General features: G+C 42.6%; 1 protein-coding gene across 1 annotated transcript in view; it reads right to left on the bottom strand.

Moving 5' to 3' along the window:
• The window catches only part of CUX1 (cut like homeobox 1), a 189516-nt gene that overhangs the window by 38875 nt on the left and 122725 nt on the right, over positions 1-27916 (bottom strand). Inside the window, exons 9-14 of the mRNA XM_029961379.1 lie at positions 17339-17443; positions 14588-14776; positions 8879-8937; positions 3712-3760; positions 2610-2706; positions 822-1493 (exon numbers count right to left, since the gene is read on the bottom strand). Coding sequence (XP_029817239.1) covers positions 822-1493; positions 2610-2706; positions 3712-3760; positions 8879-8937; positions 14588-14776; positions 17339-17443 — 1171 coding nt within the window. The remainder of the gene's footprint in view (positions 1-821; positions 1494-2609; positions 2707-3711; positions 3761-8878; positions 8938-14587; positions 14777-17338; positions 17444-27916) is intronic.

The following is a 27916-nucleotide window of genomic DNA, read 5'->3' as shown; positions in this document are numbered from 1 at the left end:
CTTGGGAAGAAGCAAGGCTGGCTGATTTGTTAATAAAGATTACAGCTATGTTCGGAAAGGAGATTAGACAGATATAAATAAATGTCTAGAGATACCAAAAATGAAGAGGTTAAAGATGGGCAGATAATCCCCTCAAGTACAATCATCAAAAGGAAGAACAGATTATAAATCTAAGAGTGTGTGCTTCCAATTAAATAAAATCTAGGAAAACCCCGCCTGTCCTTTCCAATATTTCTTGACTGTAAACAACTTACTTTTCAGTTTCTCTAAATGTAAATCTCAGTCTTAAGATGAATCACAATGAAATGCATGTTACCTCTTAAAATCGCTGCCTTAAATATGCAAAGCTGCTTTAAACTGGGATTGTGTTTTAATTACTCATCTCATGCATCACCTACCCTATTTTGTCACAACACTTTGGGGAAAAAGAACATAATCACACAAGACACAACAAACGCCTGGTCTCAGTAAACAACCCCAAATAAAAATTTGCAATTATTTCTGAGGGCTGATACCCCGAGTAGCTGCTGACCCTTTTCACTCTGGATTTAGCTCTGACACGGAGCTCTTGGGAAGTGAGGGATGCGAGTGCCCCTGCTGCTTGCTCCTGCTGACAGGCACAAGCCAGCATCTAAAAAAAGCATAAGCAGAGATACTAACCTGCTCGAGAGTGCTGCAAAGCTGAACTTTCTGTACCTGACACCTGATTTGGGTGAGAACGGCAGCAACGCGCAAACCGCCCCACGGGGGGAAGCTTCCGATCGGTACCGTTTGGAACTAAGAGGAGGACGGGGCGAGACCCTGGGCAGGAGAGCACTTACCTCTTTGTCTACCCTGGATGCTGCGCAGAGCCAAGATGTTCTGCTCGTCCGAGAGGAACTGCTTCATCTTATGAAATGGCTCCTTGCCTCTCACAGTCAGTTTATTCCATGGCTTTGGCCGGGCCAGGATCTCGCTCACAGACCCTTGCGACAGTCCCAACACATAATGTCCAAATATCCGCTGTCCAATATTGTGCTTGATCAACTGCTCTTTCACCTGACGTGCAATTTCGGCCGTGTCTATCTCCTCGCCTTCAGAGATGCTCCCAGCACTTTCTGACTGGCTGGGAGATGGGGCCATGCCATTTACATCCGGGCTTTGTTGTAATGGACTTTGGGAAGATATGGAGTTTGTGCTGTATGGACCTGTTGGAAAAATCATGCTTGTGCTTCCTGCTTCCTGCATTGCCTTGGAGTAGAAGGACTGCATTAGCTGTCGCTGGAGGAGAGAGTTTAGTGCAAATTTTCCTGTGGAGGCCAGGGGTAAGCTGGGGCTCGCCAGGGATGAGCTGAAAAAGTCTTGACTTAAACCCGTTGGTGAGAACTGGTGTGTACCATTAGTATTGGAAGCCTGCTCCCCCGCGTTGCGGAGCAACTGGGAAGGAGGGGAGGCCGGCAAGGTTGCAGGACGCTGACTCTCAGGCTGGTCTTTCCCTTTTCTCCTGGCTGACCCTACAAGGAAGGTCAAACATAATGCATTATGGGGGGTCAAAGAGGGAAAAACCAAGATAAAAAAATGCAAAGTTTGCCCCGCAAAGGGAAAAAAAAAAGTGCAGATTGACACGGGCCAATGAAGTGGCGGTGGGAGTTTTGGTTTTGTTTGGTTTTGGTTTGTTTTTATTTGGTTTTGTGGGTTTTTTTTGTTTTTGTTTTTTTTTCATAATTGAAATTTTTTAAGCCAAACAAGGCCCCCAAAACAAACAACATGCATTTCATGTTTGCACCTTTCTTGTATGTTGCAGCCTGGAGAATCCCCCTTACAGACATTAACACTAGAACAGTTACATGAAGTGCAGTTATACAGTTAAATAAATGCAGTTACAGACAGCAAGTCTCTCTGTTGTCTCTCATTCAAGACATGACTCATTGGACCTGACTGAACCCAAATGCAGCAAACATTTACATTTTGGAACAAACCAATTTGAATAAAGGAATCACCATTAGGTGGATGCACCAAGATCACTCAGTTAAAAGTCATAAAACACTTCAGAATTCAGTAATCCCAGGGCCAGTGGCAACTTTTAACTTTCTTCCAGCTGCAAAAACCATAAGCATTCGAGTATCTGGAAATTCCATGACTTGCCATTTAAAAAATGTGCACACAAGATGTAAAAGCCCACGTTAGGAAAGCGGAACGGCAAACACACTTCGCCAAAAAGAAAGGATTTTGTTTTCCCAAGCTGACCTGCTGGTGGCACATCCAAGTGTATCAGACAGGGAGGTTATGTTCTCCATGCAAACACTGTGCATAACACTGGGGGGAGGAGGGAGGGGAAGAGACTTGTGGTGCCACAGATTTGTTCCCAAAACAGACAACAGCCTCAAATGCTACCACTGGGTACAGCCTGTAATGCCTCTTCCTCAACCTTTATAGACTCTCTGAGCTCTCCAAGTTTTACTTTATTATCCAGCCTATAAAACTACAGAAATCCAGCGTTATTCAGTGTTCCTGTTGCTTCTTAATCCTCCTGCCATGCATTAGCTCAGACACTCAGCTCTCACTCAGCCCTCCCACCCCGTCACAAGACAGCAAGTGAACCAGAACAGCCAAAAATCGTGTCAACCTACCGCTCAGGTCGCTGTTGGTGATGCGCAGCGTGGCGTTCTCCGACTGCAGCGAGCGGTTCTTCTCCAGCAGCAGCACCTCCAGCGGTTTGGATGCATCCTGAAGAGAACCAGAGTGGGAGGTTTGTTTCTAAAAGCATTGAGAGGCTCACTCAAGGCACTAAAAAGGATTTCAGAAGCAAAATAAAAGAAAACCACAAGTGCTCGACTCCTCTCTGGACGCAGGGAGGGAGTTCACTGGGTGTGGATTTGCGGGAATCACTCCGGGCTCCCGACATGAGCCGTGGAAGAGATTCACTGTTTAATTTCCACTGTAAATCATTCATCAATTCTGCATTATTTTGAGATGTGTAACGGAACATTTTCTTAATCCTACTTATTTTTAAATGGTCCTGGCACACTTTCAGTTTAAAAGCTGTAGACTTCTCTTAATCTGATTAAAACAGGAGTTAAGATTATATTATTCCTTCTAGGTCAACTGACCCAAGTTAAGCATTTCCTTGACATGCTGCGTTTCAGCAGAAACAGTTGGTTCAAAAATAAAACCAGCCACAGAAACCTGCTATTTACCTTCCCCTCAATATCTAACCCTTGATCATTAAAAAACTCATAGAAAATTAATCCCAGGATATCGATATTCAGTTCAGATTTCAGAAGCAGGACTTTAATTCACAACCTTTAAACTTAAGTAAGATTAATTTGCTGGAATGTCAGATCTTTCTCAGTACTCAAAGGTTTGTTTTCTTTTGTGAACATTATTTTCAAGGCTAATAAATACTTTAAAATGCCAAAGTCCTTGCTCAGCGTACTGCCTGTACACTGCCTCTAGTATCTTTAAATGACTCAACTTCACAACATTTTGGTTATTCACTCCAGCACAGCTGAAATATCACTTTGTCCTTGCCCACTTAAAAGAAATTAACAGGCAAAAAATGTTCAGTTCAGCTTTTTACAGAAGAAAACATCAGGAAAAACAATGATCGACCCATATGTCTCAACATCAACAGGAAACTGTCGATGCCAACGCCAAGGAATTGCAAGACACAATCTTTGTTAATTAACTGAATTGCTGAAGTAAGTAAGACAACAAAAGTAGGTTCAGTACCTGCCCACCAGAGCTTTCAGATGGTGCAAACTCCATGGATTTCAATATACTGTGGAAGGCAGGAAAAAAAAAATTATTTTCTATTTCTCCTTTCCATAACGACTCCACTAATGAGCATTAACATTATCGTTTCCTGTTCTCCAGCAACACTACAAGTGGTAACAACTTTCCTTGCAGTAACACAATCTCATAATGAATATAGAATAACTATTCAAACTAGTTATTGGATAAGAAAATTTTCTCAAGCGTCATCTAAATCATTCCATATGCAATCCCACAAGGCCAGTTTAAAGCGTAAATTTAAAGGTTAATAAGGATATAACATTTTCAGCTGTCAGAAGCGATATAAATTTATCTGTGAAGCTGGGAGGGAATGAAGAAGTCGTAGCAAAGCAACAAAACAGGGGAATCACCACCACAGTACAGCACTTTATATAATATACACCAGCTCACCAGCAAGGAAAATATGCACAAATAATCTTCCCCACCAAGACACTACAGGGTAAAAGGCAGTTTTTCATTTTAATAACCTCCTCGTTCTATGGCAACGGGAAGACAAAATGGCACAATATTTCTTAAGAAATATGAAAGATCCAAATATTTATAAGTACATTAGGAGAAGAATCTGATAGTCTTGTTGTCAATATTTTATATAAATACTGAGCGGTCAAAGGACGTCTCCCTTCAAAGGCTTTCAGTTAGAGTTGTCTCATCTGGCAAACCAGAATCTTACAGGAATCCAAACTTATTACTGTGCTTTGTCATATAAATTTTTTTAAATCAGCCTGCTGCAGGCAGGACATGAACTTCCTCAGACTGAAGCAATAAATGATTTCAGCTTCTTATTGTACAAAGACAACATTCATTTGGTGAAGAAAAACACATAAACAGATATAGATAGTGTTTATATAGCATTTTTCATGTATAAAGCACCAGGAACTTTGTGAGGCAATGAGAATCCGTTTATTAATGTATCAAACTGTATTAAAAGTTGTGGATCATGTACCAAAATAGGATGGCCCAAACCTGGAAGTGTTCAAGGCCAGGTTGGATGGGGTTTGGGCAACCTGGTCTAGTGCAAGGTGTCACTGCCCATGGCAGGGGGTGGAACAGGATGGGCTTTAAGGTCCTTTCCAACCCAAACCATTCTGTGGTTCTATAAAATGTGGAAACTGAGTCAAAAAAAGGCAGAAGGACAGTATTAAGACACAGGGACTTGTTCTGGATACCACGAGGAGTCCACCAGGCACCCATTAACTGCCTCAGACCACGTGGTGTCCAGCTCCTCTATGAACCTGTCCCTGCATTAATCCAGAGTCAGATATGCATTAAGTGACACTCTGGAAATCAGTGGTCTCTGAGTCATTCAAAGTCACTCAAAGTCATAGCAAATCCAAGGAAAAAAGGTCACTCTGAGACAGAAACCTGATGCATTTTGCATCTGTGCATACTCACTGCATACAGTGTTACTGCTGACAGGCATTCCTAAAATACAATGATTAATAGAATAATTTCTATTAATTTCTGGTAATGACTTTCATGACGTGGGCAGCATTGGATGACACGTCTTGCCAGCAGAAATGGCTGTAGGGTAGGGCCATCATCCTATACATGGCACATAAAGCAATGTTGTTAAGACTCTACGAGGGCACAACAGCTCACCCATGTGCAAAGGGGTTTCTTTTCTGCTATCAGTGGACTTGTGCCAGTCAAAGAGAGAGATTGTGCACTAATGGCTCGAGTTCTTAGAGAGCCTGACATTATATTGACAACACAGACGTGTTTATTCAGGTTGCAAATCGCTGCTGAAAGCCAGTGTTTCTCAGGACACCCCTTCAGGGGCACAGCTCTGTCTCCCAGGACTCCAAGGTGCCAGAGGAGATAAAAGCCCAGAGACTCATGCAAGGAAAACCCCGGTCACTGGCAAACCACTGTTTCCATCCTCCCAGGGATTCTGCAGGGGATGGCCTCTGCAAGGACAGCAAGTCATAATGCACGTCCTCATGATGGTCAAATGAGGAGACTCATCTGAATTTAAAAGAATCCCAATTTGTAACAGCCAATTATCATGTGGCAAACTTCCCAAGGCAATTCCCAGGTGCTTCTCCCACTTCAGGTCAGACCAGCAGCACTTGTGACACGGCTCTCCCAGTGAGCCCCACTTACCACACTTGGTTTGCCATTCGGAGCAGTCCAGCAGCATCCCAACCACCTTCCTCCTGGATGAGGCTAAACCAAAAGAAGCTGCTTGCTCCCCAAGGAGCAAGTAGGGGACAGTGTGCAGCCTCCAGAACCAGGCTGACAGTGGCAGGAAGTGCAAAGTAACCCTAAACCTATTTAGGGTGTACATTTGGTTCTCCACACCAAAAGCCTGGCTCTGAAGCCCTGATCCTGCCATTCCTCTCCTTGCACAGGCTGCTCGACTGATGCACTTTGGTTCTGAGCACCTGCTGCCAGCTGGGACCTTTAAGAAGGATCCTGATCCTTGCAGCAGCTGCATTTCCAGTGAGCTTGGAGCAGGCACTTGGCTGGAAACTTACTGACCTCTGCCTACCTAAAGTGGATTCTTTGCGACCTCAATTAGATTTCTGGCAATTTCACAGGTAATTTCCTATATACTTACAACCCAAAATATACTAAAAATCAAGCTGATGGTACCTCCAACTGTCCTAAGAGGATTATTCACTCCAGCAGATTCATTTTTTTTCAAAAAATATGATAGTTAAACATGTAAAAAACGACTCTTCAAAATGTGTCACAAAAGAGACGTTTTCCTCAGGAATATGAGGAAGCAAAATGTTTCCTCTTTGGATTCCAGGAATATCTTTGCCCATGAGATCTCGACTCAATCTGTGGCTCAAGATCAGTTACCTGCTCTTTAAAGGAATGATCTTGTGACTTGAATCTGCACATCTAAGATGACTTGAAAGATCTTAGTGCAAAGCAAAGTGTGCACTGGGACAGCTCGACTTTCTGTTCGTCTGATCCCGACTGCAAAGGCAGGAGGGGTCAGCGCTGTCGTGTTACTCCAGAGGGAACTGAAAGGACACACAGAGCTCTCAGATCTCAAAAATAGGTTTAAAAGCCATTGGGCACAAAAGCCGAGGCAGAAAGTGAAGAATCCTCCCATCCCAGATCTTGACATGGGCCCAAGCTGAGTTCCCCCAAGGTTAGATGTTGACTGATATTGAGAATCCTCAGCCTAAAATACCTCTAATATCCTGGGGAGGATTAAGGAAAATACATCAGTGACAAAAAACCCAGAGAAATATATTCTCTTTCTGACTTACTGACAAGATATCTTTTTTCTTGGTGCAGATCTTATAAGCAGTTAATTTCTGTTGGTGTTTCAGGGCACAGGACAGGTGTGGCAGGATTCAGTGTGAGGGATTCTGATTTACAGCAAAAGACTTTTCACAGTCATTTCCAGCAACAGCCTCACTTCAGATCAGACTGTTGCTGCCAGGTGATGCACATTTAGCCTTTAGCACATCCTTTGGATTAGATGGGAACAGAGGGGGTGGTGTCAATGAGCTGCTTGGAGGATGCAGCACTGCAAATATCTTCAGTGCTCTCATGGAGGGTCTTAACCCCCTGCACCATCCTGCAGGACGGTGTATGGACCCCAGGTCACTTCCAAGCTATCTGGCAGATTAGGGGATATAAAAGCTGTAACAGCTGGGAGAACAGGGTTAATTTACTGGCACCCAACCAGGGCCACCCAGGGGATTCTCCCATCTATTTAACTGCAGGCTCATCCTGAGCAGAAACACTATATGAACCCTCCTGTGTGACAACTTCTCCCAGACCTCTTATCTGCCTTCCCAATCCTGCCCTCATATGAGTCAGTGTTGTAAAAAATAAAGTTAATTTAAAAAAAAAAGGCAACATTGCAAGGAATACAGGGTTTGTATCTAAAGTACAAATGCAAAGTAAACCTAAATGTATTTGGTATGTACATTGGGTTCCTGGTACCAGAAGTCTGGCTTTAAAGCCCCAGTCCTGTTGTATCCCACCCACATTGCATTAAACCAGGTAGGGTTCAAAAGCCATTTGCTGTCTCAGCACATTTACATTTGGTATCTCATGTAGCAAATTGGAAGGTTGTGGCCTAATTCCCATTCACTCTTTTATGTATGAGGGCATAAACTGGCTGAAATCTGAAGCTGTTTCCTTAACTCAGGAGAGAACACAGACATATTTACCCCATCACTAAAACGATGACGCTTCTTTAAGACCAGTTAATAATCAGGAATAATGACCAAAGAAATGGTCAATTCACTTAATTTAAGTGAAACTATATACCCACTGTGAACCAGAACCACATCCAGCATGGCTTGAATATATCAGCACCAGGGGCTGGGCAAGTTGTGGGGCTTGCAAATCCAAAGCTGCTTTCCATATTCTCCAGGGACGTGTAAACAAAAGCACATGACTACCAGCCTCATCTGAAATACCTCATTAAACAAGGTAACGGGTTATTTCAGTCTTCTAAAAGCACACACAAAAATGCCAGAATGATGAAAGAAGAGATGGTACTTTCTCGCAGTTATTTAAACCTTGAAACCAAACATATTTCCAGTCAAAAAAGTTCTCTTCTGAACCTGACAGCTTATCTTGTTATAGTTTAAAATGAGGCTCTTTTAAGTCTCTTAAGAAAATCCCTTGAAATAGGAAGAGGCTGTTTGTGGCTTTAGTTTAAAACCACAATATATTAGCAAAAATATACAGTGAGACAAGCCCAGCACTAAACTGGTAAGTGCTGAACATTGGCTGCCAGAAGCAGAGAAAAGGTATCATGGCCAAAGGCTCTGCATTAAATTTTTGGTCCACATCACACGCAGCTGTTGGCTGGGGATTTTTGGGGTGGTCAGCCTAAAATACCACAGACTTTCAAACTTTTTTCCCTTTGTGGGCAATAGTTTTAGTGGCTTTTCTTCACGGACATGTGTATTATTTGCTATTGAGATCCTCTGCTGCAACAAGAAGCACCCTCAGATACAGCAGTTCCACTGGTTCTGGATGCAATTTCTGCCAATATTCCTGAATTCCCCGTTATTGTGGTTTTGACTGAATTCTTTATTGTTCCAAGAACACAGATTTGTGGCTTCATTTAACAAGCACTGTTAGCGTTTGTGAAAAAATTATGTAAGCATTTAACACTTACTTTAATTCTTTCTTAACCTCTTCATAATCAGCCTGTCCTTTCAGTTTTTCTTCCAGTTGCTTTAAAAAGAAAGAAGATGGATTTAATTATTTAGATTGTTTTTTTTTTCTTTTCTGCAGGCTTTCAAAATCATCTTCAAATTATTCCATATATACAGCAGCGCACAAGTGAGGGTTAATGACTCATACCTAATTTACATATATTAGAAAACAAACTATAACCAATTAAACGTAAACACAATTATACCTCGCTCATCCTTTGTTTACAGAGTGCCAAGCATGACAGAATTCAGTGGGTCCCAATTTGGCTGTTTGCAACATCACTGTTGTGTGCTCAATAAAGAGATCAGGGGAGGAAGGTATCAAAAAAATGGGGCAGCCGGAATTTTTCAGGGAACTGGGAAATTGAGTAAACAAGCAGGATGCTTTGGCACACACCGTGCTCTTAATAGGACAGTTCTTGATAACCTTATCTACATGATAAAAAGAACAGACTGAAGAAGCTGTTGTTGACTGGGACGCCTTAGGCTTGTAGGGCTTTTACAATGCCTCGTGCCCAAACACAACAGCTGTACCAGGTCGTTTTACAAGCATTACTTATTGCAATAACTAATGTGATTACACACACTGGAGATGGAGCACTGAGACCAGCCCAGCAGGTCGTTTTGCTCAGGGTCTACCTGACGCCGGGCGGTCTCAAAGGCTCCTCTGCGGTGTGAGGATGCCACAAACGTTGAAACAAACCCCCTGACACAATCCAGAACGTAATGCCACACACTTGGACCTTACCCAGCTCCCAACAACAGTGCTCATCACTACAGGATAAATGCTTCAGGAGGCCTAAAACATAGTGATACATAATTGATGCCGTTACGTTGCTTGCAGAAGCCACATTAATTTCCCACTAATAATTTCTTTGCTTAGCGCAGACACACCTGATCTAAGCAAAGAACAGAATTTACTGGCTTGCAACTTCCATGGATAAGTTCAGGCTAGCTCTGTTACACTATATTTTTGGTGTTAAAATTGTCACAGAATCCCAAAGGTCACGGGAAACAGAAATAACACAAGGACGCCTCACCTCAAAGACAGAGCGTCTGCTTTGAAAAGGAAAGGAGTACATGACATGAAAAAGAAAAATAGGGCTTTGTGTCCAGGAGAGGCTGCCTTCAGGGGAGAAGGGAATTCAAGATCCTACACCCACTCTGGGGCTGCTTCTTGACTGCAGGAGGGCAGGGGAGGGCTACTGGGAACTTGGATAATTTTAGCAAACCCGTTTCAAATGCAGCCCCACAAAGTTGTGCAGCAGCACAGCTACGGGTGTGTGGAGGCAGGGCTGGCACAGGCCAACAAATAGAATTGGGAACCTGTTCCCTGTGCTGCCTTCCCCAGTAAGTCGCTGTGTGGGTATCACCCATCTCAACCTGTCCAATTTAAATGAGGGTTCTCCACATGATAGCAGCGTGGTGGGGCTTTGTGGGATATTCCACCTTTTAAAGGATTTTCTTCCCAGCCCTGTCCAGCTCACACACTGCTGACATTTCTGCCTTGTCACCAGCACGGATATTAAAGAGCAGTGACAAAGTGGACATCCAACGTTCTCAATACACAGCCCTCTTCAATTCCTGTTCCTGCTGTTTGATGCCATAATCCACCATCCTTAGTCACCGCCGACAAGAGGCATCTCCCGGCAGGAATACACGGGCCCTGCTCTGGCAGCTGCTCAACAAGCAGCTCTTAATGGATCACCACCACTGCTCGTCACAGGGATGCAGGAACTGCTGCTCAGTGTGGAATTTGCACTCTATGGGACACTGATGAAACGAGTGGCCTCTTAAAAAGGTCTCGTGTGCCAGCATCCTCAGCCAGCAGTGACTTGCGCAGTCATTCCCATTGTGTTAAAAAGAAAAAAACCCTGTCTGTTTTAGCTAAAACAATATTTTCCACCTGGAATATATATATAAGACGAGTTTTAGTTGTTTCTTCTGACATGTCCTGACTTACCACTGACTCTGTTTTAGAGAGCAGACACAGTGCTACAGGTGTTTTGGCCCTATACTTGACGTAATGAGGAAAATCCTGATGTGACCAGGAAAATCCCATAAATATTAAGGATGTTGGAGGTTTTGATAACCTCCAACATGTGTTGAAATGTCACTGTGGGAATGTACTATGTAGTCCCAGAGCCTGAGGTGCCACATCAGTTCTCTGATTCTTAAGGAGGACCAGCTACAATGTGCCACGAGTTCGAGCAGCTCAAGCTACAACTCGATGCTGAGCCAAAGTTACTTTAACAAGGAATCCAAACAGAATTTTTAATGCACCAGATCAGGCTGGAGAGGGATCTTTAAATGAAACCAGGGAGCCCTTGGTACTGGGAGGAGACTCAGCATCACCACTGAGAGCTTCCAAACTGGATGCAGGGAATGGGAGGAGCGGCCAAACGCCCCACGACATCCTTCTGCTCTCCTCGGTCATGTCACTTTGCCACCTGCTTCTAACTCTGTTTGGTGCTCCACAGCACAGACACACCACAATTCACCTCTTCCTTAACTCTGTGGCTCATAACATTTTGGGTCTACAGCAGAGGAGCTTTTACAGCAGGGATAACTGGTTATTTATAGTAGTCCTTGGAACAAAAAGTACCAGAATAGATTTAAAACAAACAATATCCTGGATTAACATGTTACTTACTTATGCAAGGATATGCTAAGAAAACAGCCTTTTGTAGAGACAGACATAAACCACAGAAAAGCTAATGATTCCCATTTTAATGCAACCTATATTAAATGTAATTCTGTGCAGGGATAAGCTATACCCAGATAAAGTAAAATTTAGGTACAAAACACAGGTAGAAAAATAAAGAAAAAAATAGATATTGACAGAATGAAGCTGTTTTGGACTCTCAGGTACTCACATGCTGCTATAGCAGTATGGCAACCAGCAATATTTTACTTTGAATTGTATAAAAACCACATATATCCATCATTCCCAAGGATCTAATAGAGAGATTGTTGCCATGGAAAATCTGCACCTAAATGTTTACTTCACTAAACAATATAAACTAACAACTGAGGATGCAGTGCCTGTGTATAAGCAGACCATTTAGGCACTTGGCATCTTCCCAGTCAATGACTGTTTTAAAATGTATTAGTATGGTAATTGTCTCAAAGAACCCTGTAAAATGCACAGAACACGGGATAACAAAGGTTCAAGCTGTGAGACAATCTGGAGGAACTAATATCTTACACTAAATATCAACCTGGTTAATTCAGACAAAATATATTCTAACGACCTCCAACACAGGAAAATGCAGGAGCCAGAGGGCAGAAGGGATGAACTGGTGGCATTTCTGCATGTTAAATTTGAAAATATTCCATGTTAAAGACATCTTGCATTTGTGTTATGAATGAACCCATGTCAGAGCATGCATAGATTGGGTCCTCTCTTATGTTATTTCAAAAATATAATCTTTACTGTCTTTTTAACCTAAGTGTCATAGGTAAAGAGCAGGGGCTGTGTTAAGGGCTTAAAACATTTAAAAAATCATTAGACTAATGCTGTAGTTTAGTTTAGAGTGATAAACTAACAAGCCCACATTTAATTAACCTGGGCTATTTGATGTATCTCTGTGCTGTATTTTAACTGGGTATCAGGGATGTTCTAACACCCACAAAGGGTTAACATAATTAGAGTTAGAAAAGTCTTGTTACTAGAGGACATGTTTTGATTATTAGATCAGATGAAGATAAAGAAGCAATAATTTTGGAAGTATTTCTGTATTGTTTCATTAAGTCATAGAGTATTAAACAATTCCCCCAAGACACAGGCTGAGAACATTGCTTTAATTTGTGAAACTCTTTTTTTTTTTTTTTGTGGAGGCAACTGTTACCATCTCTGTTATTTTAGAAGCAATTCCTCCCTAATCAAACCTGAGATCGACACATTGTCACTGAGATTTGGTGCTGTGTACAACAGAGCTCTGGCACAGGCTTTCCCAGTACTTTGGGGTAAAAGCAAGTACTTTGAACTATATTTATAGTTGCAACAAATAAGGTTAAAGAGGGTTGAAATGACTAAAACTTTATCAATAGAGGCACTGCATCAGACACTATCAACAGAAAGCTAAATACAGAGCATTAGCTGGGCAAGGCTATGAGAAAATGGAAGGAGATTACTGAAATGGAAATCAAAGACTTGCTCTGTCATTTCTATGATCCTACTCCCTTTGAAGTTAATGGCTAAACTAATACTGACCTCACCAGGAACATGCTTTATTCCAAGAAAATCTGTCAAGTGCAAGGACTCAAGATATTTTCTATCAGGCTTTATGAAAAAGGAAAAGAAAAAAAAAACAACCAACCCTCTAACATGGGCGTAGCCAGCAAAATGTGTCCCTTAAAACCAGGGCAGCTCTTTTCACCCTCAATAAAAGTGGTGCCCACACGGTGACAGGTGGGCAGGGACTGATATTGTCAATATAGTTACATAATAGGTCTCCTTTGCTCCACTGAATTTTCATAAAAATTCTGCAAAGCTGGCTTAAACCATGTAGAAAGCACCGACTGCAACACTTTAGCTTCCATTCCTAACAGACATCTCTCCACGTAAATTATGCTCCACCACAGCAAAACTAGTAACTGCTTAAAAAATGTCAGAATTAGAGCAATTTGTAAGAGTTTCAATTGAACATTAAATCATTCTGCTAGAGCTGAACTGCCCACGCCACAGTCAGAGCTGAGTGGGTACCATCAGCCTCCTGCTCTCCAAAAACCCTCAGACTATCAAACCTGCAAAACTACCAGGTCTTTAATGGAATAGATAAATTTATCTTGTTTACACTTTGGAGCTCCGAGCTGGTGGAACAATGAAGGAGACGGGGAGTTACAGGAAACTGATTCATCCCACAGGGCAGGAAACATTCCTCGTGCTCACGGAGACATCCCAACTGTGTGGGCTCAGCACAAAGAAAGTGAAGCTGCCCAAGCAGAAGGTAAAAGGGTCACTCACAAAATTCTTAGCTGTTCCTTCTGGTTCTAGTGCAGTGCTGTATGCAAATGAGCATAGCACCAGACCACTAATTCTAAATGGGAATTATCGTACAGCAAAGAGTTAAAAAATAATGAAATGGTTATTAAGGATAAGAGCCTTCTCTATGTCCTGATTTTATTTGTTTCTGTGCTCTAAATGATACACTTCCCTTTTCCAGTGGACAGAACTGGAAGGGGTAGCAGGTAAATTTAAAGATAAACCATAAACATTCCTGGCAAATCTTCAATACCAATCACTGGAATGGGAATTAGAAGTTTTAAAGCCTAGAAGGATTTTCTGTGCCTTTTCAGTTCAGCTGTCTCATTATGTATCCATGGTCAATAAATGTTGGGGGTTGAGGGTGGGTTTAATTCTAAAGGTAGCCCATGTTCTCCAAAAACACATTTCAAGACAATAAGAACTGAGTAACTTAGATTTTTAAAAGAAATGTGATCACTTAGAATACAAAACATCCCTGCTCACGGGAGGGGCTTGGAATTAGATGATCTTTAAAGTCCCTTCCAACCAAACCATTCTGTGATTCTATGAATGCCACAGAAAACAGAATTCAGCAGCATCCTGAAGAAGCAGAACCACAGCAGACTTACACCAGTGAACCCCAATATCATGATATCTGTTACAAACATCACGAGCTGCTGAGCACAGAACTGAGCCTTACTTTGAGTGTGCTGTTCTTGGCTGTCAGCTGCTGCTCCAGCTGGGAGATTTGGCTGCTGGAGTTCTCCCTCAGCTTGGTGAGGCTGCCCTGGAGCCTCTGGACATCTTCTACGAGCTGGGCGATCTCCCGCTCCTTCGCAGCCAGTTCTACTTCCAAGCTGGACCGTGTTAGCACCTCGATGGCCTGCTCCTGAGGGGAACAAAGCATCAGACCACAGAAATTAAAAAAGGCAACGAGCCTGAATTCAGGGCAGTTTGGCAAGGACCAAGCATGGCATCAGGTGGCACGAGAAACAGAGACAATTCCTAAATGTGGGACTCCCATGACTGACTGCGTGAAACTGGAAGATGAGCCTTTCTACTGCCCAGGACAGCTCCCAGGGAAAACAGGGATAACAGAGAGAATAAATTCCCCCATTTCATAAGTGCACTGGAAAGATGCAGCCGTGAAAGTCAAAGGATTCTATTTAGTTCTATTTATTATTAATAGCCCGAATGCTTTGACAACTATGAAAATCTGTGCTTACAAAATACTAATCAGATAAAATATTCCGAAGTAATGGAGCAGAATTTCTTAATCAGGAACGGCAGGGCCATGTGCCTGTGGCTCTCTGAATGCACAGTGCACGTTTCAGGCAAAATTGTCAAAAATTGCCCCAAACTGCTACTTCCAATGAACTTGCTCCTCGCATGAAAATCATTCATGTTAATATTATTGCAAGCATTCCTCCATGGGGAAGAAGATAGATGTGACAGCTCTAAGACAAGGCCATTCTCCCCTTGGTCACCACTTTCAGAAATTCTCTTCCCTAAATCTTTCTTCTTCCAGTTTCCCACAGCTGCAAAAATCCATCCTGAAGTCGGAAACTTCTTCCCTAGACTGACCTGCCAGTAGGACAGGAAACTGGAGAGGAGAGAGAGGTTCAGGAGAAGGCAGATCTACTCAGAAAAGATAACAGAAACTAATTGCACCATCTCTTTGTCTCCTTTTGTGCTAAGAGATCAACAGCTGTAACACATTGGAGAGCTCCAAACCTCTTCCATGAAGAACGTGAGGAAACCCTTGAGCATGTGTGGGGAGCATGAGCCCAACCATGAACACACATTCCATTAAAGAGCCTAAAATGCATCTTACAGAGGTTAATGGCTGTTCCTCAGAAACACCAGTGAAGTAGGAGAGAATCCATTTAGCAAGAGAGACAATGATGGTGAGCATTAAACCAAAGATCCTGCGGAAGAGCTGGGAATTCAACCCGCCAACGCTGTCACCCAAACACTTCCCTGACAATTCAAGATGACACTGCAGCAGATTGAAATATATTCCACATCCGCTTTTCTGGGAATACAGGAACAGCAAAATACCCTTTTCCATATCTTCTAAACACTTATCTTGATTCTCAGTGACTATACCCCACTGTACTCTGAGAAAGCTGCAAGTACGAACAGCAGTTAACAACACTCTCCTATTACACTGAATTATACTTTTAACTTGAAAAAACCTCTAATTTGCTTGCATGAAACATCACAAGTTGTATAATCATCTGCTGCTTGTGCCTATTGAGACTAGAACGTGGAGTCTGAAATAAGATAGATAATGATCATTTTCATCCTGCAGTAGTTGTCATATTAAATATAAATGAAGTGCAGAAGTACTATTAAATACAAGAAAGACCTAATGTTAAAATAATGATAAGACTAGGACATGAGATAGGAAGAGGCAGGTAATTCAGAGTTACAAGTGATATTCAGGCTTTTTATTTTTTGTTTTGCAGCCTACTTGTCTGTCTTTTGACTTCTCTGAGAAAATGCTGGGTTGTATTAATAGACAAGCAAACAGATCTGGAGGACTTATGGTTTGTTACTCATTCTCTGCAAATGATTTTTAAAGACAACCATGTGTTTCTCTGCTATCAGTGTCAAGCCCGTGTATGGTTTGCAAGAAAAAAAAAAAAAAAGCAATGATTTCTTTTGTTTGTTAAATCTGCTGCTTAGAAGTAGACTACATTTCGCTTAATTGCATATTTACATTTAAATACTCCTATCTCTCCTTTGGCAAACAAAATTCAAACTAATCTGGCTGCTCATCTGTGATACCTGTTCACCCAGGACCAGCTGGAGTCCTGGAGCAGCTCTGGGTGCCTGCAGGTCCCACCAGCAGAGTCAGCACTGCCAATATCCCCAAACAGCAGCACTGCCTTTATTTAGAACCACACAGAGGAGGCAACAAGCAGGAGTGCAGGATGTCTTCTCAATTTTCAAAGCTGCTTTCATTGGATTTATAAGTGTAATTCTCAGTTTTAGATATATCCAGTGAAAAGCGGAGTGAGTTCAAATTTATTTCCAGTTCCTCTGGCAGCCCAGACACTGAGGGTAACGAGAGGGAGCTCTGGGCAAAGCAGGTCCCTTCAGGCTGAAGCTCCACATCTCCACTGGTCCTCCAGGTTTGCTACCTCTATTTTTCCTCTGCTGATGCTCTTTAGCAACGTGAAATAATTTCTGAGAGCTGCTATCCACCTGGACCTGCAGCCCCGGAGAGCGATGGATCACCACAGAGCCAAGTGGCCTCTGTCCTTCCCGGGGTCTTCTCCAGCCACCAAAAGTTGAACCCACCCACAATCCCAAAGGAACACCCTTCCATTTCAGTTAAAATACGACTCCAAAGAGTTATTTTTATAGCTGTGAGCATAAATTGAAAGAGCTGTACTGCAGGAATGTCAGAAACCTGTAAGAGTCAGTAAATATTTTCTCTCACCACATCAGGTGCCTTCTGGATCTGCGTGGCAAGTTGGAGAGATTTGTTAGCTGATGAGAGCTGCTCCCTTAAGGTCTCTGCCTCTCTCTGAGCCACCTCTGCCCTCTGAAGGAAATGAAAAGGGGTGAAAAGAGAAAGTACATTCAGTTTAACAACTGACAATTATTACAAGAACATTCATCAATTCATGCCTGACTGAATATAATTGATTTTCCTAAACACTCAACCTAATAAATGTTAGAAAAAAACATAGAATGTGATGGATTTTTATTTTAAACAGTACAAGGAAGAAATAATTGAGCGATTATGACAGTAATTTAACGCTAGGAGCAAGGAATCCCCTGCTGATACTAATGCTGCGGCCCACTGAATTTCCCAGACTGAATAAATACAAGTGGAAATGGAGTCTTTTTATTCAATTTCTTTCTATTCTCATAGACCAAGCAGATTTTATTGCAAGGCTCCTCATGGGAATAATTCTCACGGGTAAATGCTGAATTAAAAGATATTCTGACCACTCTCTCAAACACACATACAATGTTGTGGGCTGTCTTTCTGCAGTAATTATTCCCCCAAACATGAACTGTTAGATTCTGTTCTTTCAGCAGGTCTGTTTATTCAACAATATTTAACCCTGAAGTGACAATTTTGCACAGCTCAGTTACCAACTGCTGAGGATTTATGCAATAGCTGATAAGTCTGTGACTTGGCTACTGGTCAGAATTCCCATCTGAATATTGAATAATAATAGAAAGGAGAAAGGCAGAATTATGAGGAAATATTGTCTGTACAAGAGTTTGGGTAGAGACAGATGGATCAGTAACTTCAGGCAATAAATAGCAGCAAAGTCCTTTCCATAACTGTCTGCAAGCTTCTGTTAGCAGTGGAACAAAACCTGGTTGTTTTACAGTACATCCTCCTCCTGGCCAGACTGTCTTCTCTCTTTGTTTAAAGAAACGCATTTTATTGTTGCAAAACCACACTGCCTACCTCCTTCAGCAATCACTGCTTTTCACCTGGGCCACTCCATGCAAATCATGCTGTGCTTTTAGCAGAAAACAGGCAAAATAATTTTCTATCTCCACTTGCAAGACCTATCACCAACTCTTCCAAACCCATCAGCTGCCACCAGCGAAGGTCAAAACTTTTCTTGACCGGCTTTTACCCTTCCTTTACAGAAAGATAAATTCCCACTGCCATTTTTAAGCCACCAAAAGCGTCACATTTTGTGTGCCAGGCTCTTTGCTACTCCTTTGGAAAACCTAAGCCACCTGAAACAGCAAATATAAAACACAGAGCAAATGTAAAATCTAGAGTGAATATAAAACCTATAGAGAAAATAAAAAATCTATAGTGAATATAAAAAAATCTAAGGTGAATATAAAATCTATAGCAAATATAAATCTATAGCAAATATAAATCTGTAGCAAATATAAACCCTGTACCCCTGTGTGTGTGTGGTCTCTGACTTTCTCACCAGTCAAAGCAGAGCCTCTGCACGTTTAATCAATGAGTAAACTAACAGCAATCAAATACTAAACGCATCATCTGCGCTATTTGCTCACAACATTGTATTAAATGATTTTGCATAGGTTCTGCAGCTGTAATTAAAATGTGATTGTAAAAAGTACAGTGTCGTGGCACTAATAACGAGAGCAGGGCACACAACCTATTGTGTGCTTGGGGAAAAAATGGTAACAGCACTAAAAAGGCACAAGAAGAGAAATATTAGGATAAATACTGAGCTAATGATCCACAATGAGATAAATTATTTCCTTGTATTTTGTTAGATGTGGAGCTACGTATATTGATCTAATAACTGCGAAACAACTCCAGCAAAGCAGGACAAGTTACTACACTGTGGCACTTGCTCTTGCATCTACTGCTGTATAAGTAATGGGTTTTGCAGCCTTGAGCAATTCTGCTGATGGCTTCCATTCACTGCAGCATTGTTTGGAGAATCTATTCAGCTCGCATGCGAGCAAACCACAGAGGATATTGCTAATAGGTGGTACATCTGCATATACAGTGAGCTGTCAGCTGCCCTTTCTGCACAGCCTCCCCAGCCAATTCACAACACCTGTTGTGATCCTCAGAATAATATCTGACAAGATTTCACACTAGGCATTGTTAAAAATACATCGGCACAAACTTCGGGCAATTCTATTTGGGAAATACTCGTCAATTTTTCTCTCCCCCCCCCCCCCAAGAATGGAAGCTTTTTAGAGCCAGAATTACAGATGTGTTCAGCCTCTGGAAAGCACTTTTGGGTGCTATTGCAATATGAATTATAAATGACACACAAAAACCTATTAAAAGAACAGCAGTTTCAAATCTGAGCACTTACAAGTTTGGAAAAGCCAACCCCGAGTGCAGGGTTTTGAGAGGTGGGATGGCCCCACACAGGACCTGCTGTTGCTTTTTTCCAATGAGTCTCTACTCCATCCAACTCTGGGATGAATATTGCTCAGTGAATGGATCTTTGGCTTTGTCCTCCTTGTTCCGTGTGTGACCCCCAACTTTATTTACTGCAAGCTAATCCCACCCTCCTCTGCCGACAGGATCGATCACTTCCTCATGGGCTGTGCTCCACCACCAGAGGATCTAAGTGCTTCAGAAACGTTAATGAATGCACTGGCACAACCCCTATTTGGAGCTATTTGGGTTCCTCAAGCCCCTGGCACATCTCTCTGCGTGGCAGCATCAACCACAGCGTGGCACAAGCTGCCTCTGCCCGTTCCTCACCTGCACCCAGACCCTGCACAGTGCCTGCGGTGCTGCTCCCCTGTTAAACCCTCTGGATTTGCCTTCTTGACTCCCACTGTCCCTTGTTTGTCACTCTGTCCCCTTCCTAATTTTGGCTGCTGGAAGCACTGTTTTTATCTTTTCTGAGCTTCACAGTGCCTTTAGCTCCAGGCAGGCAAAAGCCAGTTCATACCTCACACAACTTAAGGAATTCACACAAACTTCCAGAATTAGCCTTACCCCCACGATCTCCTTCCTCTTTTCCTCGTTGCTTCTTCTCCAAAAGTCTTCACAAAATGTCCTCCAAGTGTCCCAGTCTTCCTCCTCACTCCCTCCCCACCATGAACCCTTCTCCCCTTCCAGTTCCCACACCGTGTCCTGTATCCTGCCGTTGCCGTAGCAGGCTGGGGGAGCGTCTCCCCTCCCCGTGCTCCCCCTGTGCCAGAGTGGCACAGAACCTTACATCACATCCAGGAGAAGGAAAACCTGGCTGGTTAATGTTCACCCAGTGACAGACTGCAGCGTGCCTGGGACAGGCACCGACAGCAAAGCCGACAAATTCAAACCAGATTCCATTGAGTTGGTGTGAACTCTTTTTTTTCCAGACTCTTACAGGCTGGCTAAACTTGGGGCTTCTTTTTTTTGTTGTTTTGTTTTAACTTCTTTTTTTTTTTGTTTTTCTACTTGAAGCAGCAGAAGATACAACCCTGAGAAAAAGGCAAACCCTCCCTTCCTCAAGCGCCAAGTCCCTTCTATTAAATCCGGGCACAGCAGGCTCCTCACCAAAACAGCAAGAAAAACTCAGAACATGTGGGGAATTTCTTTTTTTTTTTTTTTTCCTCCTAATCTTGTTCTTAGAAATGGTTGAACAATTTTTCCTGAAATGAGAAAAGAGAGCACAGCCAGAGACAGGCGCCCAGTATGGAAAAATGGATAAACCCAAGGAATCTTGCACAACGTGGAGCCACTGGAAAGTTCACATAACCTTCTGTTTGCATGAAACTATGCCACTTCAGCTAAGAAATATCTAGAGATTCACAGAACCCTAGAATGGTTTGGGTTGGAAGAGCCTTTAAAGACCATGTTCCACTCCCCTACCATGGGCAGGGACACCTTCCACTAGCCCAGGTTGCTCCAAGCCATGTCAAACCTGGCCTTGGACACTTCCAGGGATGGGGCAGCCACAGCTTCTCTGGGCAACCTGTGCCAGGGCCTAACCACTCTCACAGGGAAGAATTTCTTCCCCATATCCCATCTAACCCTGCCCTCTGGCAGTGGGAAACCATTCCCCCTGGTTCTGTCACTCCATCCCTTGCCTGAAGTCCCTCTCCAGCTCTCTTGGAGCTCCTTGAGGCACTGGATATGCCATAGCACAGTTGCTTTTCATCCATCAGTGCTAAAACTATTGGTTTCTTACTTCCAAATCCTACATACAGTCAAGAAAACCCTCAATGACCAGTGACAGTCACACAAGTGGCTTTGATGAAGATCATGCAAATCTACTGTTGACTAAACCCCCTATTTTTCTAGATAGTTCAGTCACACAATTCCCTCTAATTCCTATACCACTGTTTTTCTAGCACAGAACCACCTCCCTGGCAAGAAAATATTTCAAAATACTTTCATTCTGCCTCACACAGCAGGTAAATATTGTACTGCTCATGGCGGAGCCGGGAGGTCACGCTCGCAGTGCTGCCGTGGGCTTTCCAATTAAAAGAAAGGAAAAGAAAAAAAGCCTTACACAATACATCCAGTTTAAATTATTCTCCTTGTTTCCTGACAAGATAATGAATAGCATGAACCGAGTGCTCTTCTACTTACAGTAAAATGTTAATTTGATCAAAGACCAGTGGTGTGAACAGCAAAATGAGATACTTACACACACACACAGAAAAAAAAAAAGTATAACCTTTCCCTTGAAGTTCCATCAGCCAAACTGTATTTCCTCACTCCATGCTAAATTCAGTGCTGTGTGTGGTAAAATCTTCCTATGGGCGAGGAGTGGGTATTATCACAAGTAATTCTGCTGCAGTTAATGAGCCTGGTTGTGGCAGCAATCACCACGCTTGGAGCTGACATTCGTACTTGCAAGCTGCTGCAAAAGCTGTGTTTCTGAGCGTGAGATCAATTAAAACACACTGGTTCAATGTGCTTTAATGTTCTAACTTTCCAGATATAAAAATTTACTGTAAAATCTTTAAATGGCCCTAACTTCCACAGAGCAGCAAGCAAGGTTAGATGAAAATCAGGGACGTGATTCTTCAGGGCTCTGGTACCTATTTTTTTCCAACAATGGAGAATTACATCAAAAAAAGAAAAAACTCCACCAACCAGAAGAGGTTGAGTTGTCTTCATTCTTGTCTTCAGGCTATTGCACTTTCCTCTGTGCACTGAAAGGCTGCCAGATAAATGTATTCCCAACTGAAAGCCAGGCATTTACAGGAAACCCATGTTTGTATGAAAATAATATTAACCATATTCTGCCTTTATACAGCACTTCTCTGAGCAAGGATCTCAATGCCCTTTGTAAAGTAAATGTTATTATTCCCATTTTACAGACAGTGAAATCCCAGGATTAAGTGAATGACCTCATCTGCCATAAAGCTGCATAACTTTGCTGGATTCACGGAATAGTTTGGGTTGGAAGGGACCTTATAGAGCATCTCATTCCACCTCCTGCCATGGGTAGGGACACCTTCCACTAGACCAGGTTCCTCCAAGCCCCATCCAAACTTGCTTTGAACACTTCCAGGGATGGGGCAGTTCCATGGGGCTATGGCACACCAGGAGAGTGGAGCATCCAGTTCACTGCCAAGGGGGTCAGAAATAAAAAGCAAATTGTCTGGCAGTGTCTGTGTGAGCCTTGGTGCAAGGAAAGAGTCATGGCAAGATGAATCCCCTTCCTCATGGAAGTACAAAGCTCAGGATGCCTCGCCACGGGTGTGGGTACCACTGGTGGGTCAGAGCAAACCCTCCCACGAGCACCAGCACTACCTGTACTGTGTTGCATTTGTGTTGCTAAGTGAAAAGGAGAATTTATTCCATCTGCTGCTCAAAAACATACATATTTTATGGCAATCTCACTTAGCAGGAATATCTTTTCGAACCATTTTCCAATGTGATTTGTTGGAGACAGGAAGGTGCCATACCCAAGGAAATAAAAAATAATCTTGAGAACAGCATTTCTGCTAAAACACCCTTTCTTTCTACTTTTATAGCAGACACTGTTTTATGTATTTTAGTGGCAGTTTGGCTCCAAAAAAAATGCTTAAATTCACTAACCCTTCCTCTACAGACCTTAAAATCCAACACCACATTTCTGTGGAATAAATGGTACCAATCCAGTCCAGATTCTTTAATAAATGGCTCTGTATTTTAGAAAGAACAGTTGTTCTCGTTTTATTGATAACAGAAGTTTCTATACTTGACTTTCATTCCCCAGAAAAAATAAGCAGTAGAAATCTGGGAGCACTATCAGCACTGTGAAGACGGAAAGAAAACCGATGGAAACATTTTGCTTTTCCAAAGGGATAACAGAAGAAAAAAAAATTAATTCTTCTTTTATAGCTTATACAATAAAGTCCACAAAAAAAAAAAAAGTGTCATGTTCTCTTTCTGCTATTACTCCCAAAATCTAAGGATACCTATATCAGAGTCTGCTTTTTAACCCTCCATCTTCAGACTAAAATACAATAACCCAGGATCAATCAACCCTAACTAAAGTTCTACTCTTTTTCTTTCAAAAGTGAAAAAGCACTTTTTTTTTTTTTTGTCCAGGAAGCCTAAATTAAAAAGCCTGTTGGATTTATTTTTTTTAAGCTATGTGAACAATGTATAAAGCCAACAAACAGATTTGGATACCTCAATGACATGAAACCACAAACTTAGACTCAATATTAAAACCTTAAAATGAGCCTCACTGCCATTTTAAAAATTTAACACTCCAAAGTATTTCTGTTTTCACAACCTAGGAATCATTCTTTCCAACAGAAACCTCAGTTTTTCTCAAGCACAACTGGGTGATTCCAGATTGGTGGATGAAGCACAGAAACAGAACAATAATTTATCTGAATAAATTTGTCATCCCAAAAGATTTGTGACTTACTGCCATAAACACTTACTGGAAAGGTGCAAACTTGAAAAGGTACAGAAAAGTGCTAACCATAAATATTTGTGTAAAATAAACAGCCACACAACTGTAACTGCTGTGAATGCAGAAAAGTACACTGGAGCTTCATTAACTTCCCTGATTGGAAATTAGAATATTCTGGGAATCAAACAATAAAAAATTCAAAGATGCTGTATCCCAAACTATGATAAATCATTTATTTTGACAAGTATGGGTAGTTTAGTTTTAATTATTTATTCTTATACTTCGTAGCATATCAGAAAATATGCAGTGATTTATTGTGCAAAATGAAATGTTAATAAAATGAGTCCCTTCCCCAAACTACAGCATTATTAAATCTTCATGGAAATGTGAGGGTGAACTTGTGGGTTAGTTTTCTTGTTGAGCTGGAGAGTCAGTAAAGTGCAAATAAGCCATTCCTATTGTATTTAGCTCTATTGTGACTTCAGTCCTGTGCAGTCACACAACCTCAGGGATGAGGAGAGGGTTGGAGAGGGATACTGGACCCCCAGTTCCTCTGCTGTCTGGCACATGATGCAGTTGCATTTTACCATGAAAGCAAGTGGGGGTTATTGGCTTCAGACCTTCACCCCTTCCAAAGCCCCAAGTCATGAGCTAATGGCTCCTCTTGAGGCAGGTCTAGGTGAACCAGCACTTTTAATTTACTATTCTGGCCCTTTTTTTTTATAAAAAAAGCTCTGAGGACTTTCAAGTGGAAGGGTTACTCTCCAGGTCGCCACTGACACCCACCTCACCCTCACAGTGGGTGTGACTTGGTGTACTTACATCACCCTGAGCTCTGTCAGTCACAATGGACTGGTCCTGCCATAAATCCCCCCCCAAGATCTTGGATTAACAGCACTGAGCACCTGGATCAGCAGCTAAGGAAGGGGCTGTCACCTCAGTCATTGTGTTGCCATCACCCTCTCCTCTCCAGTACTCACCTCTGCTCCAGCCTGCTCTGCTCAAATGAGGGATTGATTTCTCCCATGATTATGGTTTGGGGGCAAATTCAGTTTATACCTTGTGTTACTGATACAATGGAGAGAGACGGAGCTTTGCGGTCACTTCCCCTTCTTCTGTCTGAGCAGAAAATTGCAAAGCTCACTGGTATTTAAAGGTAATTATTTCCAGGAGCCAGTAATTTGTTCTGGGGATGACACAAACTAGCCCAGAAAGCTTCTGCATGGGAAAACTTGAGGATCCAAATGAGGAGAATAACTGGGAGAAGAAAGGTGATGGAGTCTGAAGAAGAATGGCCCATGTCTGACCCAGCAGGACACCAGGGTGGGAGTCACAACATCAGCTCTGTCCCTAAGGCTTTTATCATCCAGGATATGGACACCTGGACCAAGGGCAGTGAGTACATCCACACCCTCATTCCTGCAGAACTGGAGAGGGAAATGGCCCTGCCCACCTCTCAGGAGCCACAGAGGTGTCCTCACATACACGGGCAGTTCTGAAGTGCCAACTCTGGATTTTAAAAGGGCAGTCATAGAGAAAGGGATTTTCAAGAAATATCAGCTCTTTAAAAATTTACAGCAATTTTTTTTTCACATTTTCAGTGGAAACATGTAAATTTCTGCTCCAAATCCCAGTCTTTTGGGTCAGTGTTAATTCCAGAGGCGCAAAACATCACATCCAAATCAGCAAGGCAGTCTGTGCACAAAGCAGGAGTCGTGCTGAGCACTACTCTTTAAAGGTAGCCTTAATAATGGGGAATGAGCACTTACTGAAATGGTAAAAGGAAATGTTAATTTAACTATTAAATACATAATTAGGTTAAGTACTTGTTTCTGCAATTGTAACACTTCAGCCTGATGCAAACTCACTTTCTGGCCTGTGCAATAGATTTAATTTCTTCCTTTTTTTTTTTTTTGACTATAAAGAGGTAAAACACAGGAATTGCTGCTCCAAAGATTACTTAGATATAATTTACGAAAGTGTTTTATAAAGGTAAAGCATCACACAAGGCAAAGACTATGAGGATGTTTCAGCAAATGAGCTGAGCTACTGCAGCAGCTCCTGCTCCTCTACCAGGGAACCTTCCCTTCCCTTCTCCATCTCCTCCGAGGCCACACACTCCCCTTGTGTCCCTCATGGGGCCCTCAACACAAGGAAGACATGGACTTGTTGGAGAGAGTCCAGAGAGGGACATGAAGATGCTCCAAGGGCTGGAGTCCCTCTGCTCTGGAGCCAGGATGGGAGAGCTGGGGGTGTTCAGCTGGAGGAGAGAAGGCTCCAAGGAGACCTGAGAGCCCCTTCCAGGGCCTAAAGGGGCTCCAAGAGAGCTGGAGAGGGACTTGGGACAAGGACATGGAGGGACAGGACCAGGGGGAATGGCTTCCCACTGCCAGAGGACAGGGTTAGATGGGATATTGGGAAGAAATTCTTCCCTCTGAGGGTGGTGAGGCCCTGGCACAGGTTGCCCAGAGGAGCTGTGGCTGCTCCATCCCTGGAAGTGTCCAAGGCCAGGCTGGATGGGGCTTGGAGCACCCTGGGCTAGTGGAAGGTGTCCCTGCCCATGGTAGGGGGTGGGATGAGATGGTCTTTAAAGGCCCTTCCAACCCAAACCATTCCATGATTCTGATTTTGGCACTGTGGCCTCTCCCATGGTTTGCTGAGCTGCCTCCATTTGTTAAACCCACAGAAAACAAACTTGGCCCCTTCATCCCAAATCTTCATTTACTGAGCTCACTGGACTCAATGAATGGTCCCCCAGTTGCAGGAGCTGCTTTTTGGGAGGGGATGGGACTGCAGAAGCTGGAGGGGGAGGCAGAAGAGGAGCAGATGGGGAGAGGGAAGACAGAATCCTCTCTTCTGGCTTTACAACAGCTCAGATGAACTGCACACTGATAGTAATGTACAGACCCAGCTTTTGCTGAATTACAACCAAAGAAAGGGTTATGTACATAAGCAGTTATAAATTTTACCTAATTACAACAAAACCACCACAGTAAAGTAAAAAAACCCCAAACCAAACCACATTGCAGCTTTGTTCCAGTTAGACTGAAAAAGAGCATTTCTATATAAACATATACAGGTGATTTTAGTATGGCAGTGGGGAAATCAGAAATACCTATTCTTTAACTACAACCCCCTTTCTACTCTGAGGGAAAGAAAAAACAAACCCTACTGGGTAAATCATTGCTACATTGGCAAAATGTAGTGCTTTTGCAAAAATCACAAAATAATTCTACCAAAACATCTTTAACACCTACATCATTTCTAAAAAGTCTACATATTTCCAAATAATTACTAGCACTTTAATAAATATTTAATGCAGTCTACAAAAGTTCTTTGACAGAACTAAAAACCCACTGTGCAAACACCAGTTTGCTTTTACTGACTAAATAATCAACCCAACAACCTACAAATCTGCTTTGAGCTTCATTAAGGCATTAAGGGGCTGGAGTGTGTCCAGAGAAGGGAATGGAGCTGGGGAAGGGTCTGGGGCAGCAGGAGCAGCTGAAGGAGCTGGGGGGGCTCAGCCTGGAAGAAAAGAGGCTCAGGGGGAACCTTTTCACTCTGTACAACTCCCTGACAGAAGGGTGTAGGTGGGAGTTGGTCTCTTCTCCCAGGTAACAAGTGATGGGACAAGAGGAAACAGCCTCAAGTTGCTTCAGGAGATATTTAGATTGGATATCAGGGAAAATCTCTTCACTAAAAGGGTTGTCAAGCCCTGGTACAGGTTGCCCAGTTGT

This window comes from Manacus vitellinus, unplaced genomic scaffold (genome assembly GCF_001715985.3).
Source record: "Manacus vitellinus isolate BGI_N305 unplaced genomic scaffold, ASM171598v3 scaffold_32_pilon, whole genome shotgun sequence".
Lineage (NCBI taxonomy): Eukaryota > Metazoa > Chordata > Aves > Passeriformes > Pipridae > Manacus > Manacus vitellinus.
This window is presented reverse-complemented; position numbering and strand designations above follow the sequence as displayed.